Here is a 22,228-nt window from a genome sequence, read left to right on the forward strand (position 1 = left end):
TTCAGCACAGAGCTGATTCGGGGTCGAGTCAGTCAGCTCTGCAACAAGTTACAACATACACTTTGAGGGACAAGGGAAAACAAACACGAATGCTGAAAATAGTGTTAATCAATCGAGCAATAGTAATAACATTTTTACATGTCATTTAGCAGACGATAAATTATATTTGACTAAATAAATGTCCTATCTTCTCCCAACGCTTGAAATCACTTGCTTTATTCTAGCAGCGCTTTATTCTGTGGTATTGTGTTAAGTTAACAAGAGGTTAAAACAAACATATTAATCATTATTGTTCCCAGCTGTCTCTCGACATTACATTAACAAGTATTCTAACTGGTCAGGTAACTGATACAGTTAGTATTACTTGATCTTACAGTATAAAGTCTCCATTCCATTTGACTGTCGCGTCGCCCGAGCTGCATCAGTGCAGTCAACTCCACTTCCAGTACCATAGTTCTTCTAATAGCTGTTGTTCATTTCACAGTCAAGGTCAACCTACAGTAATGTCATGTAATGTAATATTTTAAATGGTATATAACTGCCTTAATGTTGCTGACCCCAGGAAGAATAGCTGCTGCCTTGGTAGATACAAAAATTAAATTCACAAATAAAAATACAGTAGACCACTGACCAGAAACTGTATGTATCAAACATCAGGTCCCCCCTGTCCATGTAACGTTTTTTATTGAGATCTAAAAGGCTAAACTGATCCTAAAATCAGCAATCCTTCTCTGAGGAACACCAGAACATCAAATCTCACTCGGAAGGACACATCATTACAAAAACCAATGAACCCGATATTGAGTTTAGTGAAAGGGCTCCATCTAGTGGATAGTTTAAAGACTGCAGCCGTATATGATGTCTTCCGTTTGATCATCATATGAGACACTAATATTGAGGTGTTTATTTTTTTTTGCGCTTTCTTTTGTGATAGCAAAGTGTGTTTCTGTACAGTTTAAAGTGAAGTGTAACACATTTGAATACGTGTTAAATTTGTCTTCGTAGATTGTCTCGGAAATAATACTCCACAAAATGTTCATTAAAATAACACTATCAATAAAAAGTGCTACATTAACATAATCTTATTCTCTTCCCTCATACACGTCATAATACAAATAAAAATACTATTACTCAGTGTTGGTTTCTTCACTGAACACTGATTGACTTCAAGCTAGCTAATTTTCCCCCAACATCAGACTAACTTCGGACACTCTCTAGCGGTTGGAGGACTAAATCACCTCGAGTTCAACATTTAAATGGACTGGAAAATAACCGTAAGTTTTGCGACTAAAACTTTGATGGCTTGATCACATGATAACACTGTTGAAGGTAATAGATTTCTTAAACGCTGTTGAGTATGCCGATAATACGGGGTTCCACGTTAACTCTATTGCACCAGCCTGACCTTTTCACGCTACTGAGCCGAGCCAAGCCAAGCCGAGCTTTACTGCAAGCCAAGCCGAGCTTTACTGCAAGCCAAGCTGAGCTTTACTGCGCTAGCCTGGTTACCCACCATAGTTTCTGGAACCGTGCTGGAAAGGACATTGTGAAAAGAACATATGCAAGCCAGCATAGTCCTGGGCCTGGTTTCCCGATAGCGATGGAACTTAGGCTTGCCAGTGTTTTAATGATGCATCTTTCCCAAAACACCACGCAGAGAGAGTGCGTCGTTGAGGCATGTGTCTATACTAACAGGATTGAAAGAAACTGAGCACTGCTCCCGGATCAGCTATCTCCATTAAAATCTAACCTTAACATTATAATTATTCTATAATACTGACGACGGATCAGCTCCTATGGCTGCAAATATTGAGGGGGCTTATTCTAATGCATAGATCAAGATTTTACACATTGATCACCCGTTAGTGTACAATTTTTTTTTGGCAGACACTCTTATCCAGAGCAATTTACAGGACCAATTAGGGTTAAATTTTCACCTAGTCGGCTCGGGGATTAGAACCAGCGACCTTTCGGTTACTGGCACAACGCTCTTAACCACTAAGCTACCTGCCGCCCCAATATATCATTAAATATATTGAGGCAGAAATTACAGATCGTAGCTAAATAAAACTAACTGAAATATAGGCCTACGTAGTCTATACTGTAGGTAGGTAATTTATATTTTAATGCAGTCATCTCGGTTTTAATTTTAAGCATATTTTTATCCTTTGCTTGTTTCTAACAATTGCAAAGACATTGGCAACTTTATATTTGTAGTCAACATCTTTGTGAAGTTAGCATTGGTCACAGAGAGAAGATAAGAATCTTGATTCTATGTTTAGCAAAGATCTTCTGTGTATAAAGTGACCCCTAGGGGGAAACACGCATCTCTTAGCTGTTCTAGGAGTGATCTGAGGCAGTCAGTAAATAATGACAATTTTCAAGTGCAACTTTAGTAGCGATGGTTTTGAGAAACAGTTCAGAGATTGAACAATGCTCCTACGAAGGTTAACTATGAACTTAGCCTTAAGATGCTTTTGGGAAACCAGGCCCAGGTTCAGCATGATAGCGTGAAAATAGTATCTGTCTGTTTGCCTGTCCTATCCAGTAGAAGTATAAAGTGATTGACCTTGCGAGAGTCGGTTGGTTTGTTTCTCTGTGTGGCAGCTGCAGCGTAGTCTGATGGTAGACATGGTGAACACAGCATTCAGTCTGGTTCAACCAGGTGTGCTGCAGCATGTCCCCTGCCCTGTCCCCTCAGCCCTTCCAGTCCCAGGGGATGCACAAGTCCCCGTCCTGCATGACAGAGTAGAAGTGGGAGACCTCCACTCGGAGGCCCTCCATGAGGGGGGAGCGTTCCTCCAGCAGCCGCCTGCAGCAGGGGATCATCTGGGTGTGTCTGACACTGGGCTCCTTGGACAGACTCCTCAGGGCCAGACCCTCCAGGCAGTGGAGCAGTACCTCCTCCTCCTCTGCCTGCAGCCTGGGGGACAGACATAGGTCAGGGTCACACACACAGACAGAGGGATGATCAATACAACAATGTACACAGACATGTAGGAAGTAGGAGGGTAGGAAGACGAGGCTGACAGAGACACTCACTGTTTCCGGTGTTTCATTCGTTGTCGGGCCTCCCAGGCCATGCTCTGGAGGAACACCTGTAGTCTGCTGGGCTCACAGGTGGCTGGGATGACGAAGTGACCCATCTCATGCAGGCTGGGGCTGGAGCGGTCACTGGGACAAAACACCACAGGGACAGCATCAGTGGGCGGCCCGCCTGTGATTTCATTTGGCCCCCCAAGTTTTATTACATTTACATTTTAGTCATTTAGCAGACGCTCTTATCCAGAGCGACTTAGTTTTAGTAATTGTTGTTATTGGACATAAGACTGTAAAAAAATCACCAGGAAATTTGCTCAAATTGATTTTAAAATTTAGGAAATCTGTTCAAGTACTCCCACACATAGAGGCATATGTGATCGTATCCCAACGTAATCAAGGTTTGAAATTACTCTGCTTTTGTCAAATACTACATCTGTTTGGGATACAAATTATTTATAATTATGTTCCGGCCCCCCGGCTAGCCACTCAAGGAAAAGTCTGACCACGGCTGAATGTACACTGAACAAAAATATAAACACAACATGTAAAGTGTTGGTCCCATGTTTCATGAGCTGAAATAAAAGATCCCATACGCATAAAAAGTATACATTTGTTTACATCCCTGTTAGTGAGCATTTCTCCTTTGCCAAGATAATCTATCCATCTGACAGGTGTGGCATATCAAGAAGCTGATTAAACAGCGTGATCATTACACACGTGGACCTTGTGCTGGGGACAATAAAAGGCCACTAAATTATGCAGTTTTGTCACACAACACAATGCCACAGATGTCTCAAGTTTTGAGGGAGCATGCAATTGGCATGCTAACTACAGGAATGTCCACCAGAGCTATTGCCAGATAATTTTATGTTCATTTCTCTACCATAAGCCGCTGACGTCGTTTTAGAGAATTTGGCAGTATGTCCAACCGGCCTCACAACCGCAGACCTCGTGTAACCAGGCCAGCCCAGGACCTCCACATGCGAGATCGTCTGAGACCAGCCACCCGGACAGCTGATGAAACTGTGGTGTATTTTTGTCTGTAATAAAGCCCTTTTGTGGGGAAAAACTCATATCGGATTGGCTGGGCCTGGCTCGCCAGTGGGTGCGCCTAGCTCCCAAGTAGGTGGGCCTATGCCCTCCCAGGCCCACCTATGGCTGTGCCCCTGCCCCCTGCCCAGTCATGTGAAATCCATAGATTAGGGCCTAATTAATTTATTTCAATTGACTGATTTCCTTATATGAACTGTAACTTAGTAAAAGTATTTGAAATTGTTGCATGTTGCGTTTATATTTTTGTTCAGTGTAATTGGGACCGCTGCTCTACAGGCTGGCATTACAGTAGCATCAAAATCACAACCATGAACAGCAATGAGCTGCATAAACAGAGTATTTTGGCCCACTGGTAGACAGTCTGGTACCTGGTAGACAGTCTGGTACCTGGTAGACAGTCTGGTACCTGGTAGACAGTCTGGTAACTGGTAGACAGTCTGGTAACTGGTAGACAGTCTGGTAACTGGTAGACAGTAGGGTACAGTGCATTCAGAAAGTTTTCAGACCCCTTGACTTTTTCCAGATTGTGTTACGTTACAGCCTTATTCAAAAATGTATTAAACTTTTTTTCCCCTCATCAATTTACACACAATACCCCATATTGACAAAGCAAAAACAGGTTTCTATACATTTTTGCAAATGTATAAAAAACAACAACGGAAATATCACATTTACATAAGTATTCAGACCCTTTACTTTGTTGAAGCACCTTTGGCAGCGATTACAGCCTCAAGTCTTCTTGAGTATGACGCTACAAGCTTGGCACACCTGTATTTGGGGAGTTTCTCCCATTCTTCTCTGCAGATCCTCTTAAGCTCTGTCAGGTTGGATGGTGAGCGTCGCTGCACAGATATTTTCAGGTCTCTCCAGAGATGTTCGATCAAGTTCAAGTCTGGGCTCTGGCTGGGCCACTCAAGTACATTCAGAGACTTGTTCCGAAGCCACTCCTGCATTGTCTTGGCTGTGTGCTTAGGGTCGTTGTCCTGTTGGAAGGTGAACCTTCACCCCAGTCTGACGTCCTGACCACTCTGGAGCAGGTTTTCCTCAAGGATCTCTCTGTACTTTGCTCCGTTCATCTTTCGATCCTGACTAGTCTCCCAGTCCCTGCCGCTGAAAAACATCCCCACAGCATGATGTTGCCACCACCATGCTACACCGTAGGGATGGTGCCAGGTTTCCTCCAGACATGACTCTTGGCATTCAGGCCAAAGAGTTCAATCTTGATTTCATCAGACCAGAGAATCTTGTTTCTCATGGTCTGAGAGTCCTTTAGGTGCCTTTTGGCAAACTCCAAGCGGCCTGTCATGTGCCTTTTACTGAGGAGTGGCTTCCGTCTGGACACTCTACCATAAAGGCCTGATTGGTGGTGTGCTGCAGAGATGGTTGTCCTTCTGGAAGGTTCTCCCATCTCCACAGAGGAACTCTGGAACTCTGTCAGAGTGACCATCGCGGACTTGGTCACCTCCCTGACCAAGGCCCTTCTCCCCTGATTGCTCAGTTTGGCTGGGCGGCCAGCTCTAGGAAGAGGTTTGGTGGTTGCAAACTTCTTCCATTTAAGGGACTCGGGAGGCCCCCTGATTGGACATGATTTGGAAAGGCACACACTTGTCTATATAAAGGTCCCACAGTTGACAGTGCATGTCAGAGCAAAAACCAAGCCATGAGGTCCAAGGAATTGTCCGTAGAGCTCAGAGACAAGATTGTGTTGAGGCACAGATCTGGGGAAGGGTACCAAAAAATGTCTGCAACATTGAAGGTCCCCAAGAACACCGTGGCCTCATTGAGGCGTCACTACAGACCCGGGTTCGATCCCAGGCTGTGTCACAGCCGGCTGTGACCGGGAGACCCATGAGGTGCACAATTGGCCCAGCGTCCGGGTTAGGGGATGGTTTGGCCGGCCGGGATTTCCTTGTCCCATCGAGCTCTAGCGACTCCTTGTGGCGGGCCGGGCGCCTGCAAGCTGACTTCGGTTGCCAGCTGGACAGTGTTTCCTTCGACACATTGGTGCGGCTGGCTTCCAGTTTAAGCGAACAGTGTGTCAAGAAGCAGTGCGGCTTGGCAGGGTCGTGTTTCGGAGGACGCATGGCTCACGACCTTCGCCTCTCCCGAGTCCGTAGGGGAGTTGCAGCGATGGGACAAGACTGTAACTACCAAATGGGGAGTCCAATCAATTGAATTTACCACAGGTGGACTCCAATCAAGTTGTAGAAACATCTCAAGGATGATCAATGAAAACAGGATGCACCTGAGCTCAATTTCAAGTCTCATAGCAAAGGGTCTGAACACTTATGTAAATAAGGTATTTCTGTTCATTCTTTTTAATACATTTGCAAAAAATTCTATAAACCTGTTTTCACTTTGTCATTATGGGGTATTGTGCGTAGATTGATGAGGAAATACATTTATTTAATCAATTTTAGAATAAGGCTGAAACGTAACAAAATATGGAAAAAGGGAAGGGGTGTGAATACTTTCTGAATACACTGTACATGGTAGAGAGTGTGGTACATGGTAGACAGTATGGTACATGGTAGACAGTGTGGTACATGGTAGACAGTGTGGTACATGGTAGACAGTGTGGTACATGGTAGACAGTGTGGTACATGGTCTGTGGTGGATAGGGAAGGGTCTCTTACCTCTCCAGGGTCATGGCCAGGCCTTGCAGGCTCCTGGGGTGCAGGGCTAGGCGTCGGGCCAGTAGTCTCGTATGGAAGGTGTTGAGGATGCTGCAGTGTTCCTCTATAGGCTGTACAGGCCCCAGTCTCTCTATGTCAATCACCTGGATACCTCCCAACACATGGCTGATCCTCTCCTTCAGCCACTCTGTCTGCTGGTGCAGGCTACGGTAGCTGGGGAGACTCTCAAACAGCTAGGACACACACACAGACACACACACAGAGACACACACACAGACACACACACAGACACACACACAGACACACGGAACATGAGCAACATGAAGGTAAAAAAGACAGGTATCTTTTCCGGCTGAAATGTAACGTGTGTCTTACTTTTGTCCATTGGTGATGAACATCCATTGTTCCCAGCATCACATGTCCTGAGGCATTCATCCCTGATTGGTCAGTGAATATTATAGTGTGTCCTAAAAGAAAACAAGGAATACATAAAGTCGTTTACCATACATCATTACAATTCACTCATCATTCTCTGTCAGTCAGGACAGCTTTCAAAATGTCAACAGAATAGACAATTCAAGCCCACTCTTAAAGACATAAAGTCCCTTATTGACTCCATTCCAGGTGTGTATACCTCGCAGGTTGAGCACAGCCTCAGGGTTCTGCTGGGAGAGGCGGCTCAGACTCTGGAGCTGACAGCATCTGTGAGTAACTCCCCAGCTGCGCTGCCATCTGCAGAAGGGAGGCGGTATTGTCATCAGATCAGGTGTTCAAGAGGGAACAGAGTAGAGATCACCAGTCATGATGTAACAACAGCAGGAGGATGAGGCTCAAAGTCTCCAGAACATTGATAATACATTACTTTGGAATGACATTGACCACCTTCTGTTGTACCGTAGGTCAGTAGAACACAGTCAAACAGTAACTCAAACATGCACCTTGTGAAGCTGTAGGTCAGTATAACACAGTAACAACATGCACCTTATGAAGCTGTAGGTCAGTATAACACAGTAACAACATGCACCTTATGAAGCTGTAGGTCAGTATAACACAGTAACAACATGCACCTTATGAAGCTGTAGGTCAGTATAACACAGTAACAACATGCACCTTATGAAGCTGTAGGTCAGTATAACACAGTAACAACATGCACCTTATGAAGCTGTAGGTCAGTATAACACAGTAACAACATGCACCTTATGAAGCTGTAGGTCAGTATAACACAGTAACAACATGCACCTTATGAAGCTGTAGGTCAGTATAACACAGTAACAACATGCACCCTCTGAAGCTCTAGGGTCTATGCACTTTACTTCTTAGGACCAGTACTTTGCACCAGAGTCATGTTGTATTTGGCGCATGTGACAAAATTTGATTTGGATTTTTTGATTTAATATATGGCTCTGCACCATGTTTTTACCTGCATGGGAGTTTGTGCACTTAATGAAACTCACCAATATATTTTGTTCTTGTGTATCAGAATGGAATAGCTGTTCAGAGTGTTGATGATTACCTGATATCTTCCAAGGCAAATTTCTGACACAATTCCTTCTTGAGTCTCTTCAGCTCATCCCGTCGAGGGAGACTGGCGTTCTGCTTCTTCATAGCCTCCTTCTCATTGGTTCTCAGCCACAAGCTGCAGTAGAAAGACAACTCTTCAGACAGACAGTCCAATGGCTCGCCTGTATAGCATGTCACCTCTCTCAAGGCGTGAGAGGAATGAACCAACTAGAACGATGCAAGTACACAGACAGTGACTAAGACAGCAAGATCATTTGTTTCTTTTTAAACCCCTCTTTGGTACGCATCTGTGAATTTGAGTTGACAGTGTTAAAAGCGATCGAGCTAAAGCGACGCTAATGTCTAATGTGTCATTCTACATACATTAGACGTTACCATTTGCTTTGGCTAGGTATTCATTATACAGTACCTTAGTGTGGGCTCTACTCTCTTGGCCTGCTCCAGCTCCTGCTCTGGGTCTCTGAAGCCAGTGAAGCTGTAATAGCTTTTGTCCCATTTGATGGGCCTGTAGAAAGGGTTCCCAGGCCCAGCCACTGGCTGCTGGCTCTTGGGTGACTCTGAGCTGGCCTTCAGTCCGTTCATGTGCTCTATGGATAGACTGCAGGACTTCAACACGTCCATTACGGTGGTGAGGACATCCTTGGTCTGCAGAGTGAAGCTGACCGAACGGAACCCTGGGAAATGTAGTCAAATGTATTACAAACGTAGTCAGTCACAGAAAAATTCTAAATTCCAAATGGCACCATATTCTCTATATAGTGCACTACTTTTCACCAGGGACCATAGGGTGTCATTTGGAACGCATCCATGCATAATACCTCACTCTCTCAGAGGAAATGGTATGAAAAAAACTAATGATCAAGAAACACCAATCCAGTTTAGTCTACCTTTTAAGCAGGCTAAAAGGACATTACCAGGGGGAAGGAGGTCCTGCTGAAAGACTTCCTTCTCCTTTGTGTCCCTGACATAAAAGGTGAGCTTTGTTGGTTGGACTGAGCGGGTTCCCGGCTTCTGAAGGTTTTCCAAATAACCATTGAGTCTCTTGAGGGAATTTTCATTCACTTCCTGAAGAGAATTACACAAATAACATTTTGATTGACTGCTGGGCAATTCCACGATAACAGAATGATGCTGAGGCTCATATCTTTCACTTTAAAATGTCAAACAAAAACCAATAAATGCAAAGTTAAACAAACCATACAACTCTATGAACAAGTAGTACTTTTAACAATTTCCACTGAACATTTTACAAAAACACATTTACTTGAAGAACAGTGCAGATGCAAAGTTTGGTAACAGAATGACAAACAGCACAAACTGTCATTCTGTTACCAAACTTAGCATCTGCACTGTTCTTCAAGTAAATGTGTTTTTGTAAAATGTTCAATGGAAATTGTTAAAGGTCACTGTGGAATTGCCCTGCTACATAATTCTATGATACATGGACATTATTGCTCTTTTGGCCAACGACAGGACATCATTATTCACCCTTTCCCTGGGATGCTGGCCAAAGAAGTCTGGATGCACTGCAAAGTAGAAAGGTCTAAGTGCATTTATAGCATCTGCCCCTGAAAGAGCTCTCTGATGGATCAAATGTGCAGCGACATGTCTGTTCCTCACTCTGAAAAACAACATGGACCAGAGAGTGAGGATAAAGGGTTGTCACCATGATCATTATTAAGTCCAAAGGGAGCCTGCTGTGCATTACATCAGGGTCTCCCAAACTCAGTCCTGGCCCCTTCCTGGTACACGTTTTGGTTTCTGCCCTAGCACTACACAGCTGATTCAAATAATTTATTTTTTTTGTCATTTAGCAGACGCTCTTATCCAGAGCGACTTACAGTTAGTGAGTGCATACATTTTCATACTGGCCCCCAGTGGGAAACGAACCCACAACCCTGGCGTTGCAAGTGCCATGCTCTACCAACTGAGCTACACGGGGCCTTAGCTTGATGATGAGTTGGTTATTTGAATCAGCTGTGTAGTGCTAGAGCAGAAACAAAAACATGCACCCGGGAGGGGGAGTGGGGCCCAGGACCGAGTTTTGGAAACCATGCATTACATCACCGACAGAAAAAGATATGTAGCTAGCTAACTAATAACAAAGAGTGGTCCTTTTCACAAATCAATTCCGAGTGCAGGTGATGATGTAAATATGATCATGTAAGTACTATAGTGGGTTATTTACCTCATGGCACTTCGCAGGAGAGAGGCCACAGACATAGCTGTAGTTAGCTCTAGCTGGACACCATCGAATCAATGACTTGCGACTTTCACAGGTGCTGATTATTTCCTGTTGACGAAATAGGTTACAGATTATGAGCTGACTAACTGGTCCAAACTGACAAATCTTAATAAAGATTGTAGTAACATTTATACTACAGCAGTAGATAGCCAGCAAAGCCTTTGTTTGTGGGGCAAACTCAAATAATATCATATTTACAGTATCTCTGGCATTCACAGGACTGCTAAGGCAAGGGAACACATTGGAGAACACTAAACAACAACGCTATCAAATCGTCTGAAATGTAAAAATGTCTGGCTTGCAAGTTTATTCCGATATGATTTGTTATAGCTAACAAACAATCACAACAACAAACAGGTTCAGCTAGTTTACCCACCTAGCTAGCTTCCTAGCTGCCAGCTGAAAATAAACACAACCACATTCAGACTGTACCAGCCACATGTCGATAAGTGTTTGGATCAGAGTTAATTTATCAAAATTAATGAATACAGATAACAAATTAACTTAAGATTGCATTGCTGAATTGGTAGCATGGCAGTGAATTGTTTACATAGATTTTGAGTCCAATGTCAGCCAGTGGTCCATTCACAGCAATCAAACAGACAAAAGCAATCGCACTACTAAAGCATCGATAGCTCTGAAATGGACGTTTAATGACTGCTGGTGAGTTTAGGAAGCTACAAGCAAGATCTCGCTCATCGTTGCACCTCTTCTAAAATACATATATTAAAGGCCTGGTGCAGTCAAAATTCTGTTTTTCCTGTAAACGTGTGAAAAAATGTGATCAGTGTTATTTCTTGATAGTTGCTGGTTAAAAATACAATCTACACAGGACCTTCTAATAAGCAGGTTTTGCATGGGCAAAGTTTCGGCTTTCCATGGTGACATCACCAGCCGGTAAATTAGTTAATAGACCAATAACAAAGAGAGTTCCAAACCTCTCTGCCAGTTTTCGGTTTTCCCCTCCCCACTCAGACCCCTCACAGTCTTAGCAAAATAATTGCCTGAGAAATAGTTTTTTGCTAAAAAGCTATTTTTGTTTCTTTTTTACCATTTGAATGGAAAACGATTAGAGTAAGATTATTACCCAGAAATTATGTGATATTTATATAAAAACATTATCTATTATTATTATTATTGATCTTTAACCAATGTCTGATTCTGATGGATCATGGATGTTCATTTTATTCACTTTTTTTTTTTGACAGCTTCCTTACTGCCTTTCATTGGCTTGTTTCTTAAAAGAAATGAAAGGGGGATACCTAGTCAGTTGTACAACTGAATGCATTCAACTGAAATGTGTCTTCCGCATTTAACCCAACTCCTCTGAATCAGAGAGGCGCGGGGGGCTCCCTTAATCAATCTCCACGTCGTCGGCGCCCGGGGGTTAACTGCCTTACTCAAGGGTAGAACGACAGATTTTTATCTTGTCAGCTTAGGGATTCGATCCAGCAACCTTTCAGTTACTGGCCAAACGCTCCTGAAATGTGACATTTTCCCTCCAGTCCAGGTTGTCCATCTGCAGAAAACCGTTTTTCTGCTTCATCATACCTGTGAATATTAATTGACTACATTGGTGGTCAAGTGCTTGTAAAATAAATCTACTTGGTTTGCAAATTATTATAGTGTATTAAGATATTAGCAAAAATATATTTTGATATACCCAAATGTAACAATATAAAATGTAACGTTCCAAATATAATCTATTTCACATTTCAACATCAACTTTTTATTTTTTATACAGTAATATATTGCATAAAATACATTAAGAGTAGCCTGTGTTTTCTTCCTCATTACACATTTGACAGTGTAGCCTACATAGAGATAAAACTAGTTTGCTCAAATCAAACCATAGGATGCATACATCCTACATTAGGAATGTGTAATTCACCACAACACACTATGTACGTGGTGTTTCCACATTTACCAAACACATACATACTTGCAGGTCTTTGGGGGAGGAATGGGGAAATTCTAATGCATGGGAACTTCAACTCTATATTTACCTGTATTTAATTTATGATTAAATTAGTGTATGAGGTATACGATTAATTTCCAATATATCGTTCAGTCTGAATGGAAATAATATTACACAATAAAATACTCTAATTATTAGCAAAAATTATAATATAAATGACAAGATACATAGCTGTAGTTGTTCAGATGTATCCTACTTTATTATTGAAATAATGATACAAAAACGAATTCACAATTGTATTAAACACTTTCACAAGCTACCACCACACAATGAAAACACAATTCGTTCTGTAACGAATAACAAAATAAAAAATCCTTTGATGAGTTAATTACGAAATAAAAGCAGCACACAAAGAGACGCCACCAAAGTGTACCGATACTAAGACTGAGACTAACATCAAAATCCATTTTCAATTTTATCCCAGACAATGGAATACACCCAGCCTTTCATTTGTCATGCTTTTATATCAACAGTAACACATTTCACTATGATTTATTATTAAATTAATGCTATTCCCATCACACTTGTTTAGAGAGGCACTGTCCTCTCTCTAGTTTTACTGTCTTATGCTCTGATAGTCCATTGATGTTGAATAATATTCCTAGCGTGCAGACATGCAGAAGCAGCCATAGGTCAAGTCAGTACAATACAACTCTACTTGAATCACAATTGAGAATTAAACAATGGTGGTTATGTTTCTGACCCATGCTCAAATGCTCCTGTTATGCCCCAGACACACAGTGAGATAATGAGTTTATTTTTAATTAGCCTCGACTAGTCTGTTTTTGAAAGACACTCATTCTCCACCAGTCTCTGCATGCGTTTTGATCTGTCCTCCTGTGATCTGATGCTGTGCCTTGCTGCCGGCGAGGGAGCTGCGGACAGTGGGGTGTGACCCTGGTGTTGGGAAGAAGCCGTGCCTGGCACTATAGCGGCCTGATTCACAACACCAGCTGTCCCGCCCCACCAGAAATCAGAGCTGTCTAGAGCTGCTCCTCCTGAGGCCCTCCTGAGGCCCTCCTGAGGCCCTCCTGAGGCCATGCATCCTCCTGGATGGATTCTACAGCTCTCAGGGGCTGATCCAGAGAGAATCTGGAAGTCAGATAAAAACAACAGCGTCATTATTCATCTATTCATCAGTATTACAGTCATTATTACAGTCAGTATTACAGTCATTATTACAGTAATCTCTAATCCCTATTCAGTGCCATTCAGTTTAAGTTAGACCGTATCACCACTTTAATAAACTGCTAACATGGCTACAAATACAATGTCTAAACAATAAATACTTCTAAAACATCTAGAGTGTACTACTGGGTGTGTGTAGGATCATTTAAATTAGGGGCGGTCTTCAGATGTGGCAGATACTGTTACAACATGCATAGTGCAGCAGAGATTTCTACTTTAGAGTCTGGAAGTGTATTGAGGTCAAGGCAGAGATAGATGGAGCTGAGAATAACTGAGGACCACGGCTGTAGTTCTCTATCCAACTCTGTTTACACTGGGTTTGGGATGGGGTAGACAAGTCAAATGATCACATAATATGCAAATGTATATTTTATTTAGAGTGAGATGAGGAAGTTTAGAAATCCAACTAGAGAAATGTTACTCAATTAAAGACGCACTCCTGCTATTTTGGAACTTTTCCTATTGAAAAACAATATCCCGCGTATAAATACAGTCATGTACACACACATATGTTTGGCGCAAAATGTAGTTTTTTAGACACAACTGCAAACTTCAAGGAGTAGGCTATTCAAGGAGTTGGTCTGATGGTGCCCTCTGATGTCATCGGCCTCCCCCCTTGCTTGCGGGAACAATAGAGGAGCAATAGAGAACAGAAGAGGAAAGCCTCCCTCCATTTGTGCCATGTCATGATACCATGATAGATGTACCTTTTGTTAAGTAAATCAGGAGATAAATGAGGTGAAAAGGAGACTGGAGTGTTATTTTTATTTATTATTATTATTGAGTGCAACTTTAACGATGAAGGAGGTTATGCTACACAGGAAATGAGAGTGAGAGACATCCTCCAACAATGCCGCAGACCCATTACAGTGAGATTTGGATAAGCTTTTTTGTCTGTGCTAATTTAATGATTCCCAGAGGAAGGTCTGACTAACTGGCCTGGTTGTTATGCAGAGAGAGAGAGACAGACGGGAGGGCGTACTGGAGAGAGAAAACATCTTGTGAATCATAGCTCCACCATCTCAGCCAACTCTGTGAAAGGAGGTAAGCCTCTGCAGCCTGTCTGGCACCACGCTGTGTGACAGAGGTTAGAAAGAGGAAAGAGGTGCTGAGGTCATACTTAACTGTAACTGCCAGGGTGGAGCCAGAGCAGTAAAACAATGGTTCATATTGGCTGCTGCCTCAGTGACTGTGCATAAAGATTGAGGCTATGTTCCAAATGGCACCCTATGTAGTAGGGCTCCTATGGTTCTGGTCAAAAGTAGTGCACTATATAGGGAGTAGGGTGCCATTTGGGACACAGATTGGGCAGGTCGAGGGACATCTTAAAAGGGCAAAGTGACCACAGTGATTGATATATTGTTGCTCTGACTTCAATTCCATCCCACCATACAACTCAATATCTTTTTGATAGACAGGCACAAACTCAAACAAAGCTGCTTTGCTCTTAACCATCAACAGATACATTCCATGTTCCTCATCAATGGATGCCATTTTGTGAAAACATGGTTGACATTTTAATATGAAACTCACTCTAAAAGCCATCAAAATACACTTGTAAGTGAGAAGAGCATACTAATGGTCTCACAGAGAGAGAGAGAGAGAGAGAGAGAGAGAGAGATACCGGTAGGTAGCTGCAATTGAAGCTGCCATGGTTTGGGGGCCAAACACCTTTACCACTGTTAGATGTAGTGTGACTCTATTAATCTGCAGTTTGTCCTCTCCCCTGGACATACTCCATCACTGGAGGGTCAAGTCCAACTAATTCCTCCACAGTTGAACTTGTCACACAGCATACTATCCCAGCAATACCTTTCTGCCTGATCCTGTTCTATCCGCTCTGTTGCCCTTTCTGGTTAATCTAATTGTGACAAAGCCCACATAAGGGCTTTTGTGCCAAGAACTTCTTTATGGTTTAAAATTAAAGGGCTTGGGCGCCCAGCTTTTGGACGATGGCCAGTGTCCTTCAGACAAAGAATGTCAGTGTGCTTAATAGGCAGAAACGCTCTCCCCTGTTCCGAAAAAAAGGCAGCCACCACACGCCTCAGTACTGTGCATGTCTGCTCCGACTACTTTCTGTCAAGGCAACAATGAAAACAGTTACATCTGAACTGCACCATAATATAATAATAATATGCCATTTAGCAGACGCTTTTATCCAAAGCGACTTACAGTCACGCGTGCATAAATTTTTGTGTATGGGTGGTCCCGGGGATCGAACCCACTACCTTGGCGTTACAAGCGCCGTGCTCTACCAGCTGAGCTACAGAGGACCACAGTGTGAGAGGTTATTTTGGACAGGCCTGTTTACAGACATACAGCAATTTCTGTATAGACAAGGTAAAGACAAATAAGCCTTTCAAAATTGCTTTTTTTGGGGGGTGGTACTTAATGACCTGATTTAGATTTTCTCAAGTTCTGGAAGTGGCCAGAATTGACCATAGTTTCCAGTAGCTCTGGTCCAGAGCATTACGTCCAACTTGCTGAAGGCTCAGCATCAGAAAGCTGCACTTAATGCCCTGGACCAGAGCTAAGGTTCCAGCTGAGAACAAAGAAGATTGAGTATTTATTCCAGTTATTCTCATATAAAATATGATCATTTCCCAAACAACAGCCAAGCCAAGCATCATTTCATACAAAAGGGGCCACCAGACACAAGCTATGTCACTATTTCTGACACCGCCACATTGTCTGAACAAATCTATTTCCTTTTCATCAGATCTCTATGTAATCTACATTCAGAGCTGTCATGTCCTCTGTGCTGTGCTGTTTTCCATTCAGTGGATTCCATGATATGATTCCATTATGGGGGAGTCCCGTCGGCCCAGCAACATGCCTCCTTGACAATTCATTTTGTGTATCACCCATTCATTACAATATCTGCTTAGCAGAAACCTTTGAAATGATTAATCTACCTCTCACTGTTCCAATGTGGTCATAAGCACCTGAATTCCCCTTGGAGAAATTCAGGATCAATACATTCTCAAGGCGAAGATACTTATCCCACTCACAAGCTAAGAAAAGTGTCTTACAGAACCCATAATGATATACTGTAGCGTGGCACAGTACCAGTCCAGGTGTCCATGTGTAAGGGCTAAACCAGTCATTTGAGGTGTAAAAGAGAGAAATAAAAATAATGCCCATTCGAGAGAAAAAAATAGGAGACCTTCCTTAGAGTGAAGACCCTTTGACAAGCAATTAAGGACTTGTTCATTGTCTTGCTTGGGCTATTTCCTAAACGCAGGCATTAGTTAGCATTAATGGCTTCTCACAGTAATTAAAACTCCCTTCTAAATGAACCTGGTGCCCGACCAGACCGTGTGCAGTGTGTCCCCTGTGTCTCCAGACAAGCCCAGCCTACCCCACCCATCCTCCCACCTCGGGCCACATTTCCCTCCCTGTGGCCTGGCTTTGTGCTGATGGACGAGCCCATCCCTCACGGTCCTTCCAGACAGCTGTGCTTAGCCTGCAGAATGGAGAGAGAGACTTTGAGACTTGCTTACTGGATGAAAGCAACCATTTGTTTCCTAATGGAACCTTCAGCCCTCCTGGAAGATCAATTATATACTGTACACCCAGAAATAAGACACTGGCATCATCACCGTCTTGGTAATTAATCTCTTTCTGAGGGCTTGGCATCCCTGGCTGTGTCTGTGGGTTTTTCATTTTAGCACAAACTGGCTGATGTGTGATACAGCATTCAGGAAATAGGGGACATGTCGATGGTATTGTATCTAATAATAACATCTGCAAATCTGTAAGATTGCACAGTTAGTATCGAATTCTATTACATTTTAGTCATTTAGCAGACGCTCTTATCCAGAGCAACTTACAGTTAGTGAGTGCATACATTTTCATACTGGCCCCCCGTGGGAAACGAACCCACAACCCTGGCGTTGCAAGCGCCATGCTCTACCAGCTGAGCTACAGGGGACTATGAATGTGGAAATTCCTCTCACTGATAATATCACCTGTATTATGGGAAACGTATCATCCTAATCAATCTGAAATGGTTTTGCCTTTCCTATGGATTTCCATTTCCAAATACTTTGAGAAAAAGCCCAAACAAATTCAACAGAAACTTGTTTTGGCATGCTATACAGAAGGGGAAATATCGAGTCCTCTTATCATGGAGGCAGCAGCTGTGAGGAACAGCCCAGGTGACAGAAAGGCTCATCAGCCTTCCCACAGCCTGTCAATCCTGCAGAATGGACTGATTGACATATCCCTTATATACAACAACCTTCCTATAAGCCTACCTTAAAACAACACTATTTCAGTATGTCAGTATATTTCTTTCCTTCCTTAACTCGTCATCGGAAAGATCAACATTTGCTTTCATGTTTCACTCCTAAACTGAAATTAAATGAGAGAGAGAGAGAGAGAGAGAGAGAGAGAGAGAGAGAGAGAGAGAGAGAGAGAGAGAGAGAGAGAAGAGAAGGAAGGAGATGTAATGAGTAATGAGAGTGTTTAAGGGAGGTTCCTATCTGTCGGTGGAAGGCAGTCTGCTCATTAAGCTATAGAGAGAACAGAGAAGGCAGTCTGCTCATTAAACTATAGGGAGAACAGAGAAGGCAGTCTGCTCATTAAACTATAGGGAAAACAGAGAAAGCAGTCTGCTCATTAAACTATAGGGAGAACAGAGAAGGCAGTCTGCTCATTAAACTATAGGGAGAACAGAGAAGGCAGTCTGCTCATTAAACTATAGGGAGAACAGAGAAGGCAGTCTGCTCATTAAACTATAGGGAGAACAGAGAAGGCAGTCTGCTCATTAAACTATAGGGAGAACAGAGAAGGCAGTCTGCTCATTAAACTATAGGGAGAACAGAGAAGGCAGTCTGCTCATTAAACTATAGGGAGAACAGAGAAGGCAGTCTGCTCATTAAACTATGGGGAGAACAGAGAAGTGTGTGTGATGATCGAGCCACTGGTCTGGATGTTTCTGCATGGATTCATCAGTTACTCTGTGGGACACACACACACACACACACACACACACACACACATCTGATGATATTGTGGTTCCCAGACAGCCACAGAACACATGGCTAACATTGACAGACAGTCCTCTCTGGAGCTCTGTCCTCCATCCTTCTCCCTCATTCCTCTCTGATACGATAACATTATGGACAGATTTATACATATCCAATATAGTCCATTGGCATCTGTAACATGCCAGGCAACATCCCAACAGGCAGTAGCATTGAACAGTATAAGGAGCCTTGTTTGTGCTACAGCTGCAGAGGGTGTTGTATGTATGTATACGGCTGCCTGCTCCTCCACTGTGGTGCTATTTCACTGAGTGTTTAGCAGGCGTGGCACTGCAGCACTGGTGAAGGAAACAGCCAGCTGTTCTCCACAGACAGACAGACAGACAGACAGACAGACAGACAGACAGACAGACAGACAGACAGACAGACAGACAGACCCCTGAGCCACCTTGGCTTTATAGGAGTAGGGGTAAACAGTGGAAGGCAATTTGTGTGGTTAATAGATGCTAGTAGGGGTAAACAGTGGAAGGCAGTTTATGTGGTTAATAGATGCTAGTAGTGGTAAACAAAGAAAGGCAGGCCAGTTCATGTGGTTAATAGATGCTAGTAGGGGTAAACAGTGGAAGGCAGACCAGTTAATGTGGTTAATAGATGCTAGTAGGGGTAAACAGTGGAAGGCAGGCCCGTTCATGTGGTTAATAGATGCTAGTAGGGGTAAACAGTGGAAGGCAGGCCAGTTCATGTGGTTAATAGATGCTAGTAGGGGTAAACAGTGGAAGGCAGGCCAGTTCATGTGGTTAATAGATGCTAGTAGGGGTAAACAGTGGAAAGCAGGCCAGTTCATGTGGTTAACAGACGCTAGTAGTGGTAAACAGTGGAAGGCAGTTCATGTGGTTAATAGATGCTAGTAGGGGTAAACAGTGGAAGGCAGGCCAGTTCATGTGGTTAACAGACGCTAGTAGTGGTAAACAGTGGAAGGCAGGCCAGTTCATGTGGTTAATAGACAGATGCTAGTAGGGGTAAACAGTGGCAGGCAGGCCAGTTCATGTGGTTAATAGATGCTAGTAGTGGTAAACAGTGGAAAGCAGGCCAGTTCATGTGGTTAATAGACGCTAGTAGTGGTAAACAGTGGAAAGCAGGCCAGTTCATGTGGTTAATAGACAGACGCTAGTAGTGGTAAACAGTGGCAGGCAGGCCAGTTCATGTGGTTAATAGACGCTAGTAGTGGTAAACAGTGGAAGGCAGGCCAGTTCATGTGGTTAACAGACGCTAGTAGTGGTTAACAGTGGAAGGCAGGCCAGTTCATGTGGTTAATAGACGCTAGTAGTGGTAAACAGTGGAAGGCAGGCCAGTTCATGTGGTTAATAGACAGATGTTAGTAGGGGTAAACAGTGCGTCTAGACAGACTAAAGCACTAGGCCACTACATGCCAATGATTGAAGTAGTCCACAGTGCTAATAGCATTCAGGGAGGTTGAAGGTGACTTAAATGTTATGTCTGCGTCCCACATGACACCATATTCCACTATAATGCTATGGTCTGCACTGAACTCTGCAAAAACACCATCATATCTTATCAAATAACCAACAAGTAAAAGCCATTGATCAGAGCCTGTACTATTGATCTGAGGACAGATACTGTATATGTGAATACCTGGTGCCTTGATTAAAACAGGAAGGATGAACGTCTTTACAGGATATTGTGGTCCTCTGTAGCTCAGCTGGTAGAGCACGGCGCTTGTAACGCCAAGGTAGTGGGTTCGATCCCCGGGACCACCCATACACAAAAAAAAAAATGTATGCACGCATGACTGTAAGTCGCTTTGGATAAAAGCGTCTGCTAAATGGCATATTATTATTTATATCAAGAGAGAGTAAATAAACGTGTGACTTCTCTCTTCCTTCAACACCATCTCTTCTCCCCCCAGCTAGCTGTGCAAAATATTTCTCTCCTAAATTGAGACGTCATTTATAAAACGGAGAGCCGACGGTAGCGCATTACTAATTCCATTAAAGGATTGCTTTTCTTAATTTGTTTCACAAGAACTTGGTACCCTTCTGCTGTCTGAAACGCAGCACATTTCTCCTCCTTTCAAAAATACTTGAATCCAACGCGACCACCTTCAGGCTATACTGTGAAAGTAGTTCGAGTCATTTCGTGGTCACATTAACATCATGATAGAATCCGTAATAAAGCAGAATATGTCCTTTTCCTTATTGGGGAACGTGAGGATGTGCTCTTGTTATATTTGCTACAGTACCAGAACAACACAAGGGAGAGGAATTACCAGCTACTAATTAGACCATTATAACAAAATATTATCATTGTGGACCCCAGGAAGAGTAGCTGCTGCTTTTGCAAAAGCTAATGGGGATCCAAATAAACAAATAAATAAACAAATACTATTATATTCAACATCTTCAATGTTTTACATAACAGGGTCGGCACTTTTCACATGACATAAATTCATTTGCAACTCAATGACATAAAAATCACATTTCATACAGGTACCTATGAAAGACATGGAATTGGATAGAATATTTCACATATCATTATTTCAGTCATAACTTAAATATGATGGGCAATCAATATTAATCTAGAATAACTATAGCACAAAATCAAAGAATGACTATATGGTGTATTTATGAACTCCACAGAGATATACTGTCCCATGCAGACACATGCCTGGGTTTCACTGTTTTTGATAACCAATTATGCCTTTGTAGATCTAGTTAAAAATATCTATGTGGATTGTGGACTGATACAATGATTTCCCCTGGGTCTATAAAGGGCTGTTTGGTTTATTTCACCAGTTAAACTTGAATATAGGAGAGCTGCCAAGCCGCTGAGGGAATTAAGCAGAGTGAAAGGCAGCGTGGTGCTGCTGAATTGGCAGATTAGCAGGGCCAGCCTACCCTTCTACTCTACTCTAACAAGTCCACACAATGAACACACGACCAGCCCCATTACCCACCGAGCTACAGTGAAGAGACAGGGAGGCAGAGGCTGAAGATTAAAGACATTTTCATAAGCCCATCCGCTGTCTATTATTGGTCACTTGTAATTGATCCCTATCCCAGTCGAGCCTTCTCACAATAGTGATTTTGAACATAGGCCTACTAATGTTTACTCATATGTGAAGTTTATATAAATAAATATGTTTCTGTAGGATATGATCTTGAATATTGTTTCTCCCCTTTGACAGAATTAGAACTTTGTCTGTGGAAAAAGTAGAACATGGAAATGTCTGTCAACATTTTAATGGTATAGGATACATCTATCTACATTTTAGCATTTTGAATTTGACTCCATCATTCTATTTCGACTACAAATTTGTTTTAGCTGTAGTAAACTTCACCAGCAAACAGTGTTGTTTGGGAGAGAGGAAATGTAATTTCCAATGTATTTTTTTCTATAGGTCGTTGTGTCGGTCATCAGTCGTGTTAAGCGACTCCAGTTTAAACAAGTGAGGCTGAAATAAATGCAGTAGATAACAGTGGAATGGAGATTACCTTGACTTAATTGGCATCAAATTATTGGAAAATGTTATCTTCTTCTCACACACATTACAGTA

The 22,228-nt window shown here is 42.6% G+C and overlaps 1 protein-coding gene across 1 annotated transcript; it reads right to left on the bottom strand.

Moving 5' to 3' along the window:
* Nucleotides 1–667: 667 nt before the first annotated feature.
* Nucleotides 668–10,971, bottom strand: LOC311139544 (T-cell activation inhibitor, mitochondrial-like). The gene is made up of 11 exons (XM_084174431.1): nt 10,874–10,971; nt 10,441–10,545; nt 9,741–9,873; nt 9,167–9,317; nt 8,662–8,926; nt 8,245–8,367; nt 7,366–7,463; nt 7,107–7,198; nt 6,732–6,964; nt 3,043–3,174; nt 668–2,923 (listed from the first exon to the last, which is right to left on the bottom strand). Exons 2-11 carry the CDS (start codon nt 10,473–10,475, stop codon nt 2,698–2,700), a joined length of 1,488 nt encoding a protein of 495 aa, XP_084030557.1. The 5' UTR covers nt 10,476–10,545; nt 10,874–10,971; the 3' UTR covers nt 668–2,697.
* Between the last annotated feature and the right edge of the window lie 11,257 nt (nt 10,972–22,228).

Source organism: Coregonus lavaretus, assembly GCF_964263955.1.
Source record: "Coregonus lavaretus genome assembly, chromosome: 13".
Lineage (NCBI taxonomy): Eukaryota > Metazoa > Chordata > Actinopteri > Salmoniformes > Salmonidae > Coregonus > Coregonus lavaretus.

Coding starts and splice junctions, on each gene's coding strand:
- LOC311139544 (XM_084174431.1), bottom strand. CDS start 10,475: ATGTCTGTGGCCTCTCTCCTGCGAAGTGCCATGAG. Junction 8,368..8,661: donor AGAGTAGAGCCCACACTAAG/GTACTGTATAAT, acceptor TTTCTACTGCAG/CTTGTGGCTGAGAACCAATG. Junction 7,199..7,365: donor GGCTGTGCTCAACCTGCGAG/GTATACACACCT, acceptor GTTTTCTTTTAG/GACACACTATAATATTCACT.